We start from the raw sequence: 19,516 nt of genomic DNA on the forward strand, positions 1-19,516 counted from the left end.
ATCAAAATAAAATTTGATTTATTTCCCAAAATTTGTTGCCTAAACTTGGAACTGCATATGTTGAAATTTTAAACAAACAAAAAATTACAATTCCAAAAAAACAAAAAAAATTGTCATTTAACAACAATTTTCTGTTATGATAATAATTTTAGGACCTTTAATTTCTTTTAAGAACTACTGATTTTTAAATATTTATATAATAATATATATTCTATCTGTACAATAGGATTATTTCTTTTTTTTTTTAAGTACCATCATTATTATTTATATCCAAATTTTTCCATTTTCTGCCATTTCTTTAAAAATATTTTCTTTTTGTTTTAATACAATTAATTTCAGATATAAAAAATATCAATAACAACTATTCCGAAATTGAAATTTGGGCAAATCCAATGAGCGCCTTGTCATCCGGTACTTCGTTCTGGCTTCCAGAATTCTGAAATATAAACAAAATAATGTTTTTAACAACTGAAGCGAAAAAAAAATGCTTGCATAACAGAAATATTGTTATACAAGCTATAGTAAGACGTGGACCAAATTTTAAAGGCGATCGTCGGGAAAATCAGAGGTTCGAGCTTCGATTCCTTGAAATGACAAGCACAAAGATAGATTTGAAAGCGTTAATAGAATGGACATATCGCAGATAGATTGCCGAATCAGCTTTTTTACATAATCGTTAGTTGTTTACCAAAACAGTTCGCAAACAAACGCAAAATTGCATAAATGATTTTCATTTATCAATCTAGCGGGTCAACGATTAGAGCTTATGTAAAACATTCAAAATGATATGAAGTTTTGAATAACAAGCAACGTGAAATGAAATTTCAGAAAAAGTAGAAATGAAAACAGTGATTTTAAGAATAATTTTAATAAAAAGTTATCAAAGGAAAATTAAAAAAGCCGTGGTCCAAGCAACGAGTTTTATTTACTTTTTTTTTATGTAATTCATTTTATTTTTTTATAGTTATTATATTCTGTATATATGTAATATATATTAAGGTATACTAAGTTTAGTCCCAAGTTTGTAACGCTTAAAAATATTGATGATACGAACAAAATTTTGGTATAGGTGTTCATAAAATCTAATTAGTCCATTCCCGATTGTCTTTCTAGAAGCACAATAACTCAAATACGAAAAGAATACGTAAAAAGTGAGGTCGAGTTCGTAAATGAACAACATAGGTCAATAGGGAATATTCATGTATTTTTTTTTTAATTCATTGTTTACACCGTTATAATATAGAAAAAATATAAATACTGTTTAAAAATGCTTTAATTAAATGTAAAAAAATATTTAAAATAGAGACTAATTTTGAGATGTTTAAACGCAGTTCTTTTGGTTCTCTCTGTTGATGACTTATTAATATGTGACCTGTCATTTGGTGACGATTCAATTAACTGTTTACTACAGGTGTAATACCCACGTATATAGTAATTATAGTATACATCCAAGATAATATCATACAAAATGTATGTAATTAATACCATACAGTATGTCAACAAGTCTGACAAGCCACATACTATGACGGCACGTCTGTTTAAAAATTTAAATTTCCGTTTTAGAAATTTGAATTTTTCTCACTGAATTTGTACTTTTAGTAATAAATTTTAAGTAATTAAAAAGATATTAATTACTAAAATAATGGTTTAGTTCAAATGTCCAGCTAATAAAGTTACGAAAAAAAAATTTGAGCCAAATTGAAATTTCATGAATATTCTCTATTGGGTTAGAAAAAATTTAGATAACAGGTATATAAAAAAAGTTTTACTTACCAAAGGAAATGTGACTACTTTTAATGCTCCTTGTGAATCAATTAATTTTTGTAAATGAGTAGCAATTGCAATAATATCTTTACCATCAACAAGTCCTGCACCAACTAATTCACTAGCAATACCTTCTGATGAATCTTTGCCAACAGCAAATTCAAATCTAATATCATTTAATTCGCGTTTAGAATTCCTGAAAAAAAAATTAAAATTAATATACATCCTAATATTAAATTATTTTATCTCAAAACAAAAAATTATAGTTCGCTTTAGCACTAGATTACAAGACACCAGCTTGTAACGGACCCAACAATCAAGTTCGTTTTGTTATTTCGCGATACTTTGGAGTGGATATTTTAAGAAGGAGATTTAATCAGCTATTATAAAAATAAACTCCACACGATTTAAGAGGTTATATCCAGTTAAAATTTTCAAAGAATCAATTTTATTTTGCAATCCCGGAATGTACATATATTCTCTGTATAAGTATATTCTCTGAAAATTTCAAGTTGAGCCAAGAAATAATTACGAAGATAAACGCATCAAAATATAATAATTTTTAACTGAATGTAAACGTCTTTTGAAACTTAAACGCGTTTTTCTCGAAACAGCGTTTTTAAAGTCGGTGAGCAAGATTTCTACGGAACGGCTCGATCGAGCGGTTTCGAATGTTTACACCATCTTCATAGATATTTTCTCCAGGTATTAATAAAATGAATAATTTTTTTTTGGAAGTTGCCTATTCCTTCGATTAATAACTGTATTCATCTAACTAGGTGGATAAAATATGGCAACCTTTGAAAAAATGTTGCTTAGCTTTGAAAAAAGGATGCCATACTTTATCCACCAAGTTGACCTGGCTTTATTACAAAGTTTGAGCCGGTTAGCGATGGATAAAGAGATTTTGCAATCCGCTCCCAGACCATTAAAATAGAAAAAAAATAATATTGGTAAATATTTTAAGATTTATTGAAGCTTTGAGTGAGGCTATATTTAATTATTTTCAATTCAAAATTATTTATTTTACAACTCTAATACGAGAAATATTCTATACTTGACGAAATTTTGTTTTGAGATAGTAATTTTGTACTTTCAATTAAAAGAACACACTTACCATTCTTCGGGAAACTTAGGATAGGGTTCTCTATAATTACAGGATGAAATATAATGAAAAATAAGAATTAGGAAAAAGATGAAAAATGGGGATGAAGAAATGTTCCAATAATTGAAAGTAATTTTTCTACAAATAAAATTAAAGTTTAGGTTATTTTTAAAACATACCTTTTGCATTGGTCACTGAGAGTTCTTTTTGAATTTAATTTTAGTTTTAATTATATCAGAATTTAACCGGTAAAGAATAATTCAAAAATAATTTTAAAATAAATTAACTACAACTTTCTGACGACCATTTACTTCCCTTTCATCAATTATTGAAACATTCGAAAGAAAATAGAAGATATAAACTTAAATTTTTACCTCATTCTTAGTACTAAATTAACAGGAGGTGCTTCATTCGATGTATGAACTTGTAAATCGGATTCACTACCAGAAGATTCAATACTAGCTTCTAACGTGTTCATAGGCCGTTCATTATCTGAGCCACTTGATGCATCTTCATCATCAGAAGACCATACCCATTCACCAGTTACCGTTCTATGTAACCTTCCACTCGCACCAGGCTGCCGTCTTGAAGCCTAAAAAGAATTGAATGCGTTGTTGAAAGATTTTCATCTCTAATTAAATAAGAATTCATATTCCATAGGAACAAAATAGTTTTTTAAATTCTAATCAAATTCAAGTTCTAATCAGAAGGTAGCTTGATACAAAGTTCAAACAGCTTGGATTTTGGAAAATATTGTCAAACCAGACGTCAATTCAAACTCAATTTTTTCAATTTTTGGGGAATAATTATCCTAAAATAATTTTTAGCAAAACCGCTTATCAGAAATTTTTGTGTTTTTTTCGATTTTTTCAAAAAGATACGCCTTTTTTCGAGAAAAAGAAAAAAATTTGTCTTTATAATAAAATTCGTGTTTCTAAGGTGATTTGGACCCAAAAATAACGAAAATCTAGTTGTAAATTAAATTAGAAATCTGCATTTCAAAATATGTCCTTATATTGTCTTTGAATTCGATAGGTTCTACAGATATTTCAAATTCTGTAGGTTCCGGGAATGTTTATTTGGGAATCTATGTATATAATAATCATTGTAATTAATACTGTACCTTTTGTACTCTGGTTTCCAGACTAGGTCCAATGGCTACAAGTGTTTGTTGTAAATATCTTCTATCTTTCGCCTTTTTAAAGAAAGCATGCTTTAATAATTCACTCGCCGTGGGTCGTTTGGTTGGATCCTTTTGTAAACAATCTAAAATCATTTTTCTAAACGTTTTACCATATGCTTTATATTGATCTTTTTCTTCGGCGCCTAAAAAATTTATTCGAAAATGAAAAAAGTGATACAAAGTCGTTAAGAAATCAATTACCTGTATCTAAGTTTGGTGGATCGTTCTGTAAAGTAAGCATAAGAACCTTCATTGGTGGATATTTGTGATATGGTGCGGTACCAGTTGCCATTTCGATTGCCGTAATACCAAAAGACCAGATATCTGCTTTGAAATCATAGCCATGATCCTAAATTTAAAACAAAATTATGGTATTATAAGCAAGAGAAAGTCATTCGAAAAGACAAACAAAAAATTAGCTTGTTTTAAACTATTGCATTTTATAATTTAGATTCGAAACTTACCTGTTCCATTACTTCAGGTGCCATCCAGCATGGAGTACCAACAAATGTATGCCTAACTTTTTGACGTGATAAATCTCTACCCGTAGCCAGCCATGCACTTACACCAAAATCTGCTATTTGTACAGTACCATCTTCACCCAACAAAATATTTCCAGCTTTAATATCTCTGAAAATTAAAACAACAACTTTTTTAGAATGTAAAAAGAAAAAAAAGAATTTTAGATAAAATGGGTTAAAAAATAATAAATTTGTAGACTCAAAATTATAAATCTCATAATAAACTTGAATTTGACCTTGACCTTCGGCATCATTTAAAAGTAAACTCAATAAAAGACAACATTTTTTGTAGAAAACCTAATACATTCGACAGAAATTGAAATAAAAAATCTAGATAACTCACACGAAAATACGTTTTTAAATGTAATTTCCCATTTTGGTAACCTTTAAATTACAAAGTTGATCATAATAATTAAATCCAACAAATTTTATTCGAAACATTTTTTCGAAAAAAATTTTGTCGGTATTAGCTTTTTTTTCGACAAAATTTTTTACATTTTTGAAAAAACGTTTATGATAAAAATGTTAGCATTTGTTTAAGCATCAATTTTAGACTGCGGGATACCCACGGGTTTTTTTTAAATGATAAATACATACTTGAAAATTCGTGAGGGTAGCTTTAATGTTTTTCAACCCCCTAAATAGAATTCAATATTTTTTAACTATGTATATTTCAAATTTATGTCAAAACGAGCTTAATTCTTATTATATAAACGGCCAAAGTCAAATTCAAGGTTATCCTAAGATGCCACTCATTTCAAGCACAATAATAAATAACGAAAACTTGTTTCCTATCTTTTTAAAATACACGGTATATAGTTTTTTTTGTTTTTTTTACTAAATGCAAATATGAGATACATCTAATAAATTTACTGAAACATATTCTGTATGGAAAAAAAAATCCATATATGATTATGATGATGTATATGTTTTAAAAAAAATCTAATCAATTTACCTATGAATTTGTCCATTCGAATGGAAATATTCCAATCCTTTGAGTACCTCCTTGAGAACAGTAGCTATAGTTGACTCATCAAATACACCATGTTTACAGTTTGTGACACGTGTTTTATGTTTAATTATATCAAGTAAACTTCCACCTTCTAATAATCTTAAAACCAGCCATAATTCTTCACGTACAACAAAACTTGTATAATATGTTACGACATTTTCATGATGGCAACTTGACATAGCTTGTATTTCTTTTAAGAGTTCGTCCATTGATGTATTCCATTTTTCTAAATTTATACGTTTTATAGCACATTTCTCGTTGCGCGGTTTACACAATGCTGCATGAACAACGGCTGTAGCACCAACACCTATAAAAAAATTAAATTTTTATTAGAAGTAAATCTACCGATGAAAATTTCTAAATGATGAACAAATTTCACGACCAATATTTTCGAATTTTGTGCATTATGAATTTATATTTCATAGGAGCCATTCATAAAATACTTTACGCAACACCGGGGTGGAAGGGGTACTGCTTGCAGAAAAGTAACGTTTGCAGTTCATCGTTAAGTTTAACTTGTCTCTGTATCTGTGTGCGGCATATTAGCTCCGCTCCTAAACGGTTGAACCGATTTTGATTTTTTATTTTTGAAAGGTAATTTGATCGAAAGTGTTTTAGCTATGTTGCAAGTGCGAGTTTAGAGTTCCGTACCCGAAATAACTTAAAAAGTGGTGATGATCTTCAACTGATTGATTGAAACCTGATTTTGTGTTAAGGGTTTCTTTAAATTTTTAAATTGTGTTTATCATTTTAAATTAGGGGAGAGGGGAAGGGAAAAATTTGTACACTTTGCATGACATATTATATGAATGGCCCCATATTAGAAAAAAATAAGATATTGAAAAGCTGAAAAGAGCACAGCCTTTTCCTTACGGTAAATGGATTTCGATCAAATTTTCAAAAACGACGGATTTTATTAATATTTTTCGAGCAGATTAAAAGTTCTAAAAACTCCAAACTTTTGAAATATGGGCGTTCTATTGTAATATTTATAGTGGTCGAATGTAGGAACTTCTAAATGCACTCGCTTCTGCGTTAAGTATGGAATGCTTATAATTACAAACAGATTGAATTGAAACCCAAGAAGTGTTAAGCTTTTAAATGGTATGAAATAATATTATAGTTGAATACATCACCATTAGTATTGTACTTCAGTATTTGAAACAATTCAAAAAATCAATTAAAATGAACATGTGATTGTATAAATAAATTATATTATTGAAATTAAATTCTTAAATTACTTCTAAATTAAAAAAGGCATGATATTCAATATTATTGATCATGGGTCATTCCATGGAAAATAACTTCAGCTTCGTATAAAGTATTTCCAAACTATATTAGCTGATCGGGTAGTAGCCGATCAATAATCATTTTATTAAAGAGAAAAATGAAACTGAAGGCGCAGTATAAAACTATTTCTTAATTAAAAAATGCAAAAATTGAATGATTACATATAGGCCAATCAAATTAAACATTGAACGTTGCATCAAATCAGATATTTTTGTTTTTTTATAGGTTTTTTTGCAATGTAGAGACATTGTTAAATCCAAGTTTTCAAATTCGGTAGACGACCGGATTATGCCGAAAAAATTTCAAAAATTTTGCCTTTACTTTCAGTTTTTGCCGATTTTGAACTGGAAGGACTGGTTTTCCCTCAAAAATTGTAGTATTTATTTTTCAAGAAGGTTAAATTTTCAACAATTTGAGATAAAATCAGTTTTTATAGAAAAAGTCCAAAAGTCCATGTTATTTGCTGACAATGTAGGATTCTATAGGGGAAATAATTTTTAAAATTCGTTATGTATGTCAGAGACGATAAAATGTTTCCAGCAAACTTTTTTAGTTTTTTTATATAAACATCTCCTCTCTTAGCTTCCTGTATCTCATATGAGTATCAGAAATTGAATCCAAAATGGCAAAAATGTATAGTTAGATTTTCTACGTTCAACTTTGGCTTTAAGTAGATTCAAATTATGAAAGAATGATTCGAACAAAAGATGTTTGTATTTTTATGAGCAACCATTGTCTAATTTATTGCTTTTCTGAAACATAGCTAAGAAATCTCGATCAAATTACCTTTTAAAAAAATCAAAATTGGATCCTTTATTTAAGAACTTATTCGATCATACCTGATTTTGTTACAGACGTTACTTTAAATTTGTAATTTGTGTTATTTTGAGATGATTTATTTGGAAATATTTTTTAAAATTTCTCAGAAAAAGAAGCAACGCATTTCATACATTCTATAAAGTCAAAAATAACATCATAAATTACCTTTCTGATATTCATATAATGAATCAGACCTCAACCAATGCTTTTACCAAATATAAAATTCACATTATTCAAGTCACATAATCATTGCTAAATGTATGTTTTCTTTCTGAATAAAGACTAGTACTTTTAAAATACAATTGTCGGTGTATTATAGAGCCAACAAATGGTAACACAAAAAAAAAGTGACGCAAGGATATTCATTAATGAAATGAAATATTAATAATAAATGAACTTATTAACATAACTAAATAACATTTATTATTTGCCCTTGTTTATTTTCCCAATGAATGGGAATGTACTATTATGATGTCAATAATATTATGATGTTTATATTAAGATGACTGCGGAAGGAGGATTGCGTTGTGGCAAATGAAATTTTTCGAACTTTTCTGTTAATTTGACTTTATTTCGAGTCGAATGGTGAAAATATCATCTTTCTAGTATGTATAAAACAGAAAATCTTTATTTTTGGAAGGTTTTTCGCGCCCTCTCAACAATTAACAATCAAGCAATTAAAATGTATTTTGGCCAATAATTTTTGCCAGATGTTGTTGAGTAAGCTTCACACTACAAATAAAAATTTTATACATATTAAAAATCTTATTTTTTTATACACTTTTTGAAGCCTTTACAGGTCTATAAGGTATAATATAAGTTTTATCATGTTTTAGTCTCTCAAGAGTCTTGCGCCAATTTAAACCAAACATTTATTTATAACGGATTTGCGCATTCTTGAAAAGAATGCGTATTTTGTCATTTGTGACTGAATTCATATTACAGAGTAACAAAAAAACTAAATTAGTACAAGTATAATTGACATGTCAGACCAATCGAAAATAATACGGAATTCAAATATGTCACGGAAATACGAATACACGAAAACTTGTTTTTAATCGAGCATGAACTCAGTTGAAAAATATGCAAACTTAAATAAAACATTTTTGATTATAAAATTTTTTTTGAAGATACGATGTTCAGTGTTAGTACATCATCAATTCTGCGGCCTAGGGAGAGAAAGGCTCGCAAGAAGTTTTAAAATTTTACACTCCGGCGGAATATTTATTGTCTATTCTTCATGGATAGTTATCGAAAAATGTCAAGTTATCTAAATTACATTTCTAAGTTTTAGCCAAATATAAAAGAAGGCATCGTTAACTTTTCAACAGGTTTTCCGCCTCGATGAAATACTAATGTACATACATTTTCATTTTTATATTTACACGAAATATTTTATAAAAAAAGAATTTGTTTAACATAGGAAAAAAAATAAAAATTATTTTTATTTTAAATAGGGTAAATCTGCCAATAAATGGGCTAACACCAAAATAGAGATGCAAAACAATTATTCATGCCCAATTTTCTTCGTTTTAGCGGTATTTTAGAAGTGCTCTGTCACACGAAAGTATGAAAATGGATATTAACCACTTTTTTTTAGTTTTACTTCAAGCCCAACCCTCTGAAAAAAGTTTTGCCTGTCACTATTTTTTCCGGTTTATAAAAAATGGTAGCTTTGACTTATCGTTGCTTGTAGGCAGTTATAATCTACTTTTTCCCCAGATTTCTACACCCCTTCTATTTAGAAAGTGGCAGATCTGCCATATACATGGTATCCTTTTTAAGTTGGCATTAAACTGAACCCAGATTTTCAGGCTCAAATAAGCTTACTCTATTATTTACCTGATGGTAATAGATAAATGAACATTTTAAATTAGAAACCTTTTTCTCGCAAACTGTACAGTTTAGGCAAAAACGGACTGAAAAGTTTTATCCAAATTTGTTTTTTGTATGTCTTCTGTGGTCTAGACACTCTTCGAAAAAAAGTTTCCAATAAAAAAGGTTTGTTTTTCTATAAAGACCATTTTTGTTCAAATTAATTGAAGAAACGCGCAAAAAGCTATGATATGTAGTTTCTTATAGGTTCTTATAGGATATTTTTGCTATCAATTACTGTCTAAACTATTCGGTTTACAAAAAAATGTTTGCCTTTTTATAAAGAACAACTTTTTAATTTAGAGTGTTCGTCCAATTTTTTTTCAGTTATGAATTAGAGGGAGGTTAAACCGGAAAACTTAGATTGAATTCAATGCCCGTATAAGATGTGTGCCATTGAAATTAACGTTTTTCGTTTGAAGCATTTTCCTCGATTAAAGTTATTTTCGAGTTTCACGCATATGCCCGGTTAAAAAAGCAACCGGTAGAGGATGTCCCATGAGAAAAGATGCTCCACATCGACTCAGGAGCTTATGAACTACACGGCAGAAAGTTAGGCTTCGTGAATTTTTTTACGTGCTATATCCTAGAATATAAGGTCTATCGGAAAATGGAAAACGAATTTTTCGATAAGTTATACGCGAGGCAATCGCTTAAATTTTTTTATTTAAACGTTAACCGGCAAAAATGAAAACTAACATAATCTGAAACAATCAGATCTTCAAACCATAATTATACTTTGTTCTTAATTTGTTAAATACACAAACAATTGAGATCAACAATGCCTTTTAATATTGTTTTGTTGATGGTTGACATAAAGGACAGTAGACAAAAAATGAATGTTATTTATGTCAAATTTGTTATAACCACATAAACAACAATAATATCAATGCCATAGTTTTTAACTTCATTCTTCATTGATCACCACCACAAATAAATATTTTTATTAAACATCATGTACGATGTACCAAGTACGCATTTAGTATAAAATTACTTATGTCTTTTTATTTTATTGTACATATTTTCACTAGGGTTGCCAACCGTTCCGAAAGTTAGGCCGTTCGTCCTAACGTCTCGAGAAAAATCTTAAAAAAAAACAATTAATTTACTGTAGGTTAGGTTAGGTTATATTGACTGTCCAAGAAGGACAAACTTAGGCTATAGAGCCCATTCTGATACCATATGTGTTTAACCACCTTTTGCGCTGACAATTTCATTTATCAGCTCCTTAATTATTTTCAGAGGCTGAGTGCACCTCATTCATGCATATACCATGCACCAACCCATCACAACTATTCATTAAATAAATTTTTGTTGTGACGGCGGGAATCGAATCCACTACCCAACTGAGCCTCTAGTGTTGTCAAAAGCACCCTTATGCAAAAATATATATCAAAGTATGTGTCAGCTTAGTTTATCCTATCGTGAGAAGATCTAATTTCAATTCCTTTTATTTATTTTATTTTATTTATTTTTTATTAGCTAGTTTTTTATATCTACGGATCTATTTTTTTGGGTCTATTTTCTACCATATAAAAGTGGTGGAATTTATGAGTGCAGATTCTAATGACTACCTTGTTTTAACTTTGAATGAAAAGCACTGATCAACAAATTTACGACTACTATTTTATTAACGACTACTTATAATATTCGAATGGACTCCTTTCACTAGCTAATTTTTTCGGCAACCCTAATAATAACACACATTTAAATAAATATGACTTAGTATTTACATACTATTATGTGTTTTAATTAAATATTTACGATTATATTATTTACATGAATTGAATACTGCAGCATTGTAAAAATCTAAATTATTGAAGTCATGATATATCTAAAAACATCCTAAACGTAAATCCATTGTCATTCGTGACGTTCTTTTACAAGTTTTATTCTTCATGAAATTTTTCTTAAACAATGATATTCATTATTCATTATTAATAATGATATTAATTTATCAGGATTAGGTCATTTATTAACTAATATTAATTAAGTAATTTTTTTTTAAATTCTCGATCTAATGTACCAATCGGCTATACTCGGCGAAATTATGTGAAGTCACATACTATCATACTATGGTAAAAGTCTAAAGCCCGATTTACATGCGTCGAGTAGTCCGTTTAAATTGTTCATAAGAGCCAATATCCGAATGGTGTACGTTATTTTAGCAAACTCCGACCAACTTTATTTGACCACTAGTTGGATAAATCTACCGGATTTGGATAGATTCGGTAAATTAAGGTCAATGGCTTTTTTTAATAGATTTCTTTCGCTGTAAATACAGAAATGGAGTTTTCCGATTCCGGAACGATCAGCACGATTTTCTGCACGCGGTTTTTATCCCTACATTGTTTTCTTTGGTGACGTTTTCTTGAATATCTCTGCTTCTATTGACCGGATTGAGACGAATAAAAGAAAGAATTGTTTGCTAAAAATTTCTGCATCGATTTTGTTTGTTTCTAGCGATCTCTGAATATGGCAAAATAACCTCAAAATCTCAAGAAAACCGCAGTAACCTCATATTTTCAACTTTTCGAAAAATGAAGGAATTGAGTAGCAATTCTGGGAAACGATGTAATTTATGATTATAAAAAAAAAGATGATAAATTTTACTCCGATACATCACATATATATTTTAGAAAATTCCTTTTCTACTGTTTTTTATAACGCAAGAAACCTATTAAAAAAACATTAGCAATTTCCAAAATTTACCGAATTTATTATAACCAAAGTTTTGCCCTAATTTGCCCCTACACGAGAAAACAATGCTGTTTACGAAAAATTTTTTAAACAAAAGTTGTTTATTTTGGTATGAGGAACATGTTTTACCTTTAAACTTTTGTTCAATCTCTAACGGTTTAGCATAAGCAAAACTCAAAATTTTAGCATTTCTGAAATTTTCCAAGCATCATATCTCAAAAACTAACAGACATACGGAACTGTAGATCGGCTTAAATTGTTTCAAATTTAGAATACTTTCAAATTAAACTTTGTTTCAAATTAAAATAATGATACTGGGAACTAATGTGAAAAAGCTCAAAGTTTTTGAATTGCACTGCAAAAACTGAAAAAAGTTCGAAAATTTTCACTCATTACACAAGAAGCACAACTTTTTTTTTGCTTGCAAAATGTGATTTTACACTCTCCTGGGCGGTCCAAATAACATACTAAAAAAGTAGCTTTACATCGCACTTTGCGATTTTAATGTAGGATTTGACTGACGTATTATCAAAATCCGGTAGATTTATTCAACTACATTAGAAAAATTTAAAAAAGTGAAGTGTAGAAAACATTTCAGTGAAAGAATATGATTTTCACAGGGCACTAGCCAAATTCAGTCAGCGGTCGCCAATAATAAAACAAAAAGTTTTGTTCACACAACTACAACCACTTTTCTTCGAATCTATTTTATTGCAATTTGGTAGTGATATGAGTGCTCCACTTCGACTAAGTTTGGCGAGGGAGAAACCCCAATACACTGATAAGTTAATTGATAAATCGAAATATTTTTAATTATATTTGCAATAAATCAATTTCAATATAGCGAACACTCTAATAAAGTTTCAATTTCTTTTGAAAGAAATTATCACAGAATAATTTTTTAAGTATTTCAACAATTGATGTAAAGGTCATTTGAATATAGGGCTGTTGTAAATATTAGACTGTAAATTAATATTATTGTTGTAGATTATTATATTTTCTGACATTAATATAATTAAAGTTAGTTAAATATTCAACAAAACAATAATTAACTATTAAATATGTTTATGTTTCCTTGTTTCAAATGTATTTTAGAAATCTTAATATTTTTAATAATGTTTAATTAAGTAAATTTTTCAATTTAAAATACCATTTTAAGGAGATCCACGTGGAATAGTAAGTTTTTTAAAATTTGCTAAAAAGTAAATTAATTCCACGTTAAGGTAGTACGAACGCCAAGGCTATTTTAGACTTAAGGTTTAAATTATTTGTACCTTAATTTCGACTTTGATGATGAATTGTGATGATGATGAGCTTCATGAATGTAGACGAAAAATAAGCATAAAATTATTCGATACCTGCCTTGGTTTTCGAAATATCGAAAGCTAAATAATAATTAAACAAAATTTTAAATTTTCGATATTATGAAATTACTCCAGATACCGAAAAGTTTTATTCTAACTTTTCGTCTTATATTGTCAAGTTATAACATAATTCACTATCAAAATTGAAAAAATATATTTTTTTAATTCGTGTCTCCACTAGCGTGCTCATACATTCTTCTTAATTAGTCGGGCACAACAGGTTTTTTTTTGTTTTCAATAATTTATTAAGGTTTTAACTATAATGTTAAATATACCTACTTTTGAAGTCATTTATTTATTTAAATAATCGGGTAAGAACCGCCCCTACCTAAAGTTTTCAGAATTGGTTTAGATTTAGTCTAACTTCAAATAAAAAAAATCAAGTTTTTTATCAAAAATTGCCCTGGCGCTCGTACATCCTTAACTTTATGATTAATAAACAAAAAATTAAAAAACAGTATATTCCACAGACTTTTAATGAAATAATTAGTTTTGAAAATTGGAATTTTACATGTAAGTAAATTAGGATTAATGCAGTTGTGCCTTCCGTTAAAAAATTAATATGAATAACATTTGAAAAAATATTCTTTTTATTCAATATGGTAGAAAAAATAACAAGCTTTTGATTAAAACAATAAAAACAAGTGGATTTCCCAACGAATTACGGAGATTTTGATATTTTTTATGAAAAGTTGATTACATGGTAATTCGATACTTCGATACTTCCAACTTTTAATGCATAATATTTCACTTGACAACGACACCAAATAAGTAATTAATCAAAATTATTATTATTAAAAAATAATAAGTTTCTTTGTTTTTTAAATACTTGGTACTTTTTAAACACTTGGTACTTGGATCTCTTTAATATACAAACATTTAGGAGAGGTAAAAAGTTAACGTTATAAATAATATGGTAGCCGAAATATTGTGCAGATTAGCGAATACAACAGACTGGATTATAACTCTGGGATCCCAAAATAATCTTTATAACCAATTACAGTGGAGCCCGGTAATCCGGCAAACGTTTTGTAGGAGAGTGCCGAACTATCGAATTTGTCGGATTATAGAGTACTGCCTAAGAATACCTATAGGAATTTTTTACCAAAGAGTGCCTTGCAGTCCGACAAATCACAAATCCAATGATAAGATTCTATATGTTATACTCTGAAGTACAAATCATACTACAATACAAAAACAATGGTGAGGAGACGGATTACCGGGGATCCACTGTATTAACAAAAAAAATTGATTTTTCACTTTGACTGCAACTTATACATGCACTTTCTGATTAATTTTATTAAATTATATAACAAATTAATACGTATGCAGCAGTGTAACCTTAAAAGGTAATAAATTCTTTTCATTAACAGGTGTATATTGTTAAGGTAATATCAACATTTATCGTGACAAATTTATGATAATTATTAAAAGAAATCTTAAATACTTAGTTTATAAAATTTATTCAATAGCATTAAACTAGCACGTATCGGCGCACGAGTACAGAATATTGAAAATATTTCTTTCGAATTTTCTAGATGTGTAGAAAGCACGAAATCTGTCAAAAAACAAATTCTAAAAAAGTGCATAAAACTTACTTTCTTCTGAACAGTTAATGTAAATGTAGAGCTATAATAACAGATGCTCTTACCAGGAAAAGGGGTAAGAGACGTTACCTTCTACAAAGAGCACAGTAGAAGATATTTTATGTGGAATCAGTGGATAAATCTATTAAGTATGGATGTAGTGTTACAGGACTGAAGAAACAGTAATACGGTTTCATTAACTTATTTTTTACGGATTGCTATTAACTCATATACAGGGTGCTCGTGACTTGATGGTCATAGCTTAAGACAGTATTCTTTGGATAATTTCAAGTCGAAAATGCCTTATATACTTCTGTCCAAAATCCAATAGTTAAGGCGTTATGGCCTTATTAAATTTAACCAACAAAGTAAAGATACTGTTGAGTAAAGTAGTGTTATGTTTTATTAATTAAAAATTTTAATGAAAAAGCTAGAGCTGATGTAATAATGCTACACATTTTTGTTTTTTATTCAACTTTCTAGCATCAAAATTCGCTGAAATATGCTACTTTTTATGGATAAGTACTAATATAGTATATTATTAACATTAAAAAAAGTACTTATCGTAAAAAGTGGCATAACTAAGCCAATTTTGATACTAGAAAGTTAGAATAAGTTAGAAGAATAACAAACAAAAATGTGCAGAATTACATCAACTAAACAAAAAGATAATTAACGGATTTCAGCGTCCTGGCATACAACAAAGTTCCAAGGCTCTTGGATAACTTTTAATAGAGCGAATAATGTATTTACATCTACTGATCATGTACATTCTTTTATAGCATTTATCTAGGAGAGAGTAGCCAAGAATTCTCTCGACGTACATTAGAAGAGGAACACAATAGACCATGCAGCAAGTCTCGTAATGCGACACCGCCGCAGAATTCAATTATTCATAGTGCAGGAAGATGTATTGTAAATTCCATGAAAGTAAAAAGGAGCAAATAAATTTTAATGATATATAAAACAAGTGAAAACTAACAATTGGCTGAGTTAACTGTTGAAATACCCTCTATAGAAGGTGTTGAATGTCAGTGCTTGCATTATTTTTAATAAATAAGAAAAGTTTTTCCTAAATTGTATTCTCGCGGGTAAACAATGTTGTTTACGAAAAAATGTTTCAAACAAAAGTTGTTTATTTTTTAATAAAAAAACATTTTTTACATTAAACTTTTATTTTATCCCTAATGGTTTACAAGATGGGTCGTATTCAACAGAAAATTGATCTGAGCACGCTGTAAAAATTTCAGCTTAATCTCTCTTCCTTTTTGAGTTAACGTAGTAAAAGACGGACGGACAGACAGACAGATGGACAAACGTAAATTGATAATTTAGGTGATTTTATGAACACCTATACCAAAACAAATTGGATTTCATTCCTTCCCATTATTTCAAAAATAATATTTTAGATGTGATCTCAAAATTATTTATGCTGTTAAATTATTAAATATAAACATCGAAAGTCCAAATTCAAATAGACAATAAGGCGCCTCTAATTAGAATTATAGTAAATGACGATACCACACGGTCAGTTGTTACAAGATATTGATTAAAACCATTATTGTAATTAACACTACCATTCTAATTAAGACTATTGTGAGAAAACACTAAATATTCCATATATAAACCGGATGTTACAAAATTTAGAATAACTGTTCAACAAAAGTTATTTAAAAGAGTTCTTGAATTCTTCGGATATACTAATATACCAGAAAAATTCCCGTTGTAAAGAAATTCTCAAAGAGTACAATATATCGAGGTTTTCGACTGATTGAGGTTCAAGTTATCGAAATATTAGTGACCTTTCTGGATTCGAATACAGGCATCGACAGTCTAATCAATTATAACCGACTCCACCCAAACCATAAAGTTAATTGTTATGTAGTTTAAAATAAATAAAGATTAACAATAATGATGTGGATAACTTCTGTTATAGATAAAAACGGAGGTAAAACCCATTATTATCCAAATATTTAGAGACTTTTGAATTTTAAGGGTTCAAAATCATTGACCTATTTACTTGGTTGTACACAGTGCTGAAAGAATCTACTGAATCCATAAATTATCTTCTGTTACGGTTTAAAAGAATCTATCTGTTACGGTTTAAAAGATTGATCTTACGCACCCAATTATCTTATATTCTCGTTTGCGAATTTCAGGTCACTTTTAACGCCCTGAAAAACGGGCGAACGGAAAGACTTATACCAAAATTTTGTATGCAGCATCAATATTTTAAATTTGACAAATTTGGGAAATAACAGATGAAAACAAACAATTGACTGAGTTAATTGTTGAAATACCATGCATAGAGAGTGTTACGGTCCCAGGACAAAATTGACCTATGTTGCTCATTTACGAACTCGACTTCAATTTTTCCATCCTGAGTACGCTGTAAAAATTTCAGCTTGATATCTTTTTTCGTTTTGGAGTTATCGAGTTGACAGACGGACGGACAACCGACTAATTAGGTGATTTTATGAACACCTAGCATCAAGTACGTAGCATCAATATTTTTAAGCGTTACATATTTGGGACTAAACTTAGTATACCTTGCATATTACATATATGCATGGTATAAAAATTATTATTTTACTTTTAGTTAAAACTGATAATTACGAGGTTCTGACTTTTTAACTTGTTTCTTATCAGTAAAGCATAAAATTTCGCGTTAAATTTTTGTTTTTTTGTGTGAAGTTTTTTTAATACTACCGTACATCTAATTAAAGAAAATTATTAAAAACATGGAACTTGGTGTTGAGAGTATTTTATGAATTTATGTTTAAAATATTCATCTGATCTAATTTCACTAAGGTGAATCACCTTATATGACCACTATAAAAATTAGTATTGCGCATACGGGGTGATTACATTGATATTTACCTGAAAATTTTTCTTTGCTACAGACTATACCTGAGACTTTTTTGAAATGCAATTTCAAAAATATATATTTAAGGAAAATTAGAGCGGGTGTTGGATGAAGCTGAGTGTACAAAATGTAAAGACTGCATTTTGTCAAATGTTCAGAAAACCTTTTATATTAATATTCCCGATGTTACCAGAAACCCTATTGGTTCAATTCTTGTATACCCCCCCCCTCTTTTCACAGAAAATTAAATATTACTTTTTGAACCAAGTTAAAAACCAACCAAGGTTTTTTGAGTCATTTAACATCGAAAAGGCTACTTGTCATTTTTTCGTAAAGATCTCCGTTTACGAGATATTAACAGGTCATTTTTACAGCTAAATAATGGGGCTTGAAAATAGATTTTAGAGCATATATAAATCCTTAAATAATGTTTGTTAATTAAAATTAAATAATAATAAATTAGAACAGAATTAAATAATATGTAATTACTCATCAGGACTTTATAAAAAATGTTCAAAGTTCATTTTAGGATTTTGATAAGTTGAAAAATTTAATTTCTTAACATTGTTTTTCAGCGTAGAAAAAGACCTATTAAAGTTTTGTAAACGTTAAACCGTCAATAACTTGAAAATGATGAATTTTACCAAAAAATTCCAAAAGGCATTTTTAAACGTGAAATGACCCAAAAAACTTGATTTGGTTCAGAAAATTGACATTTGACAATTTCTGTGGTTTCTAAACATTCAACTCCATCCAGCGCCTGCACTAAATACGCTAGGAAGCAAAAAATGGTTAACTTTCGTCAGAATAGTAACAAATTTTACGAGTAGCCTTCACGTACTGAATGTGACGCAGGAAATTTTCAGACAGGTTTTAGAAAAGTTAGCTCGAAAAAAAGTTAATTAAAAACCCCCTGCTCTTTTATCGTTTATAAAAACTTTATTGTAAGTATTTTCGAAGAATGTTACAATTTTACGACTGAGAGAATTTGTGTCACGTCAAATATTCACCTGAAGACAAAATTCACATTGAGTAATTTTTGCATTTTCAAAGATCTGCCAAAAATATGCCCTTAAGGGTGCCAACTTCCCATCTAGCACTGTTGTATTTGGAATACTTTTCGTTGAAAGAGAAGGTGAAATTTCTAACAGCTATATTTTCCCGAAACAGTTTTCGAATGAGCCGGGGTTATTTTTTTGTGTTACAGCAGTCTTGTGAATATTTTATTTGTGAAAAGTTGAAGTGACGCGCATTTTATCTCATTTTAAGGTCTCATACGTATTTGGCGATCGAATAAAGCCGCTGCAAATCTTTTGAATTACTCTAAGTGATTTTTGATGAATCAACTCTTTAAATAAATAAATTTTTACAAAATAAATTGTTATGATAAAAAAACACGTCTGAATAATAATTCCAAAAGCGTATTTATTT

The 19,516-nt window shown here is 29.1% G+C and overlaps 1 protein-coding gene across 1 annotated transcript in view; it reads right to left on the reverse strand.

The window, feature by feature from the left end:
- Positions 1–292: 292 nt before the first annotated feature.
- The window catches only part of LOC123294291 (serine/threonine-protein kinase OSR1-like), a 37,672-nt gene continuing 18,448 nt past the window's right edge, over positions 293–19,516 (reverse strand). The window contains exons 4-10 of the mRNA XM_044875422.1: positions 5,529–5,892; positions 4,517–4,682; positions 4,254–4,401; positions 3,993–4,195; positions 3,244–3,461; positions 1,774–1,960; positions 293–436 (exon numbers count right to left, since the gene is read on the reverse strand). Coding sequence (XP_044731357.1) covers positions 362–436; positions 1,774–1,960; positions 3,244–3,461; positions 3,993–4,195; positions 4,254–4,401; positions 4,517–4,682; positions 5,529–5,892 — 1,361 coding nt within the window. The 3' untranslated portion in view covers positions 293–361. The remainder of the gene's footprint in view (positions 437–1,773; positions 1,961–3,243; positions 3,462–3,992; positions 4,196–4,253; positions 4,402–4,516; positions 4,683–5,528; positions 5,893–19,516) is intronic.

The sequence above is a fragment of the Chrysoperla carnea genome, chromosome 2 (assembly GCF_905475395.1).
Source record: "Chrysoperla carnea chromosome 2, inChrCarn1.1, whole genome shotgun sequence".
NCBI classification, from domain to species: Eukaryota; Metazoa; Arthropoda; class Insecta; order Neuroptera; family Chrysopidae; genus Chrysoperla; species Chrysoperla carnea.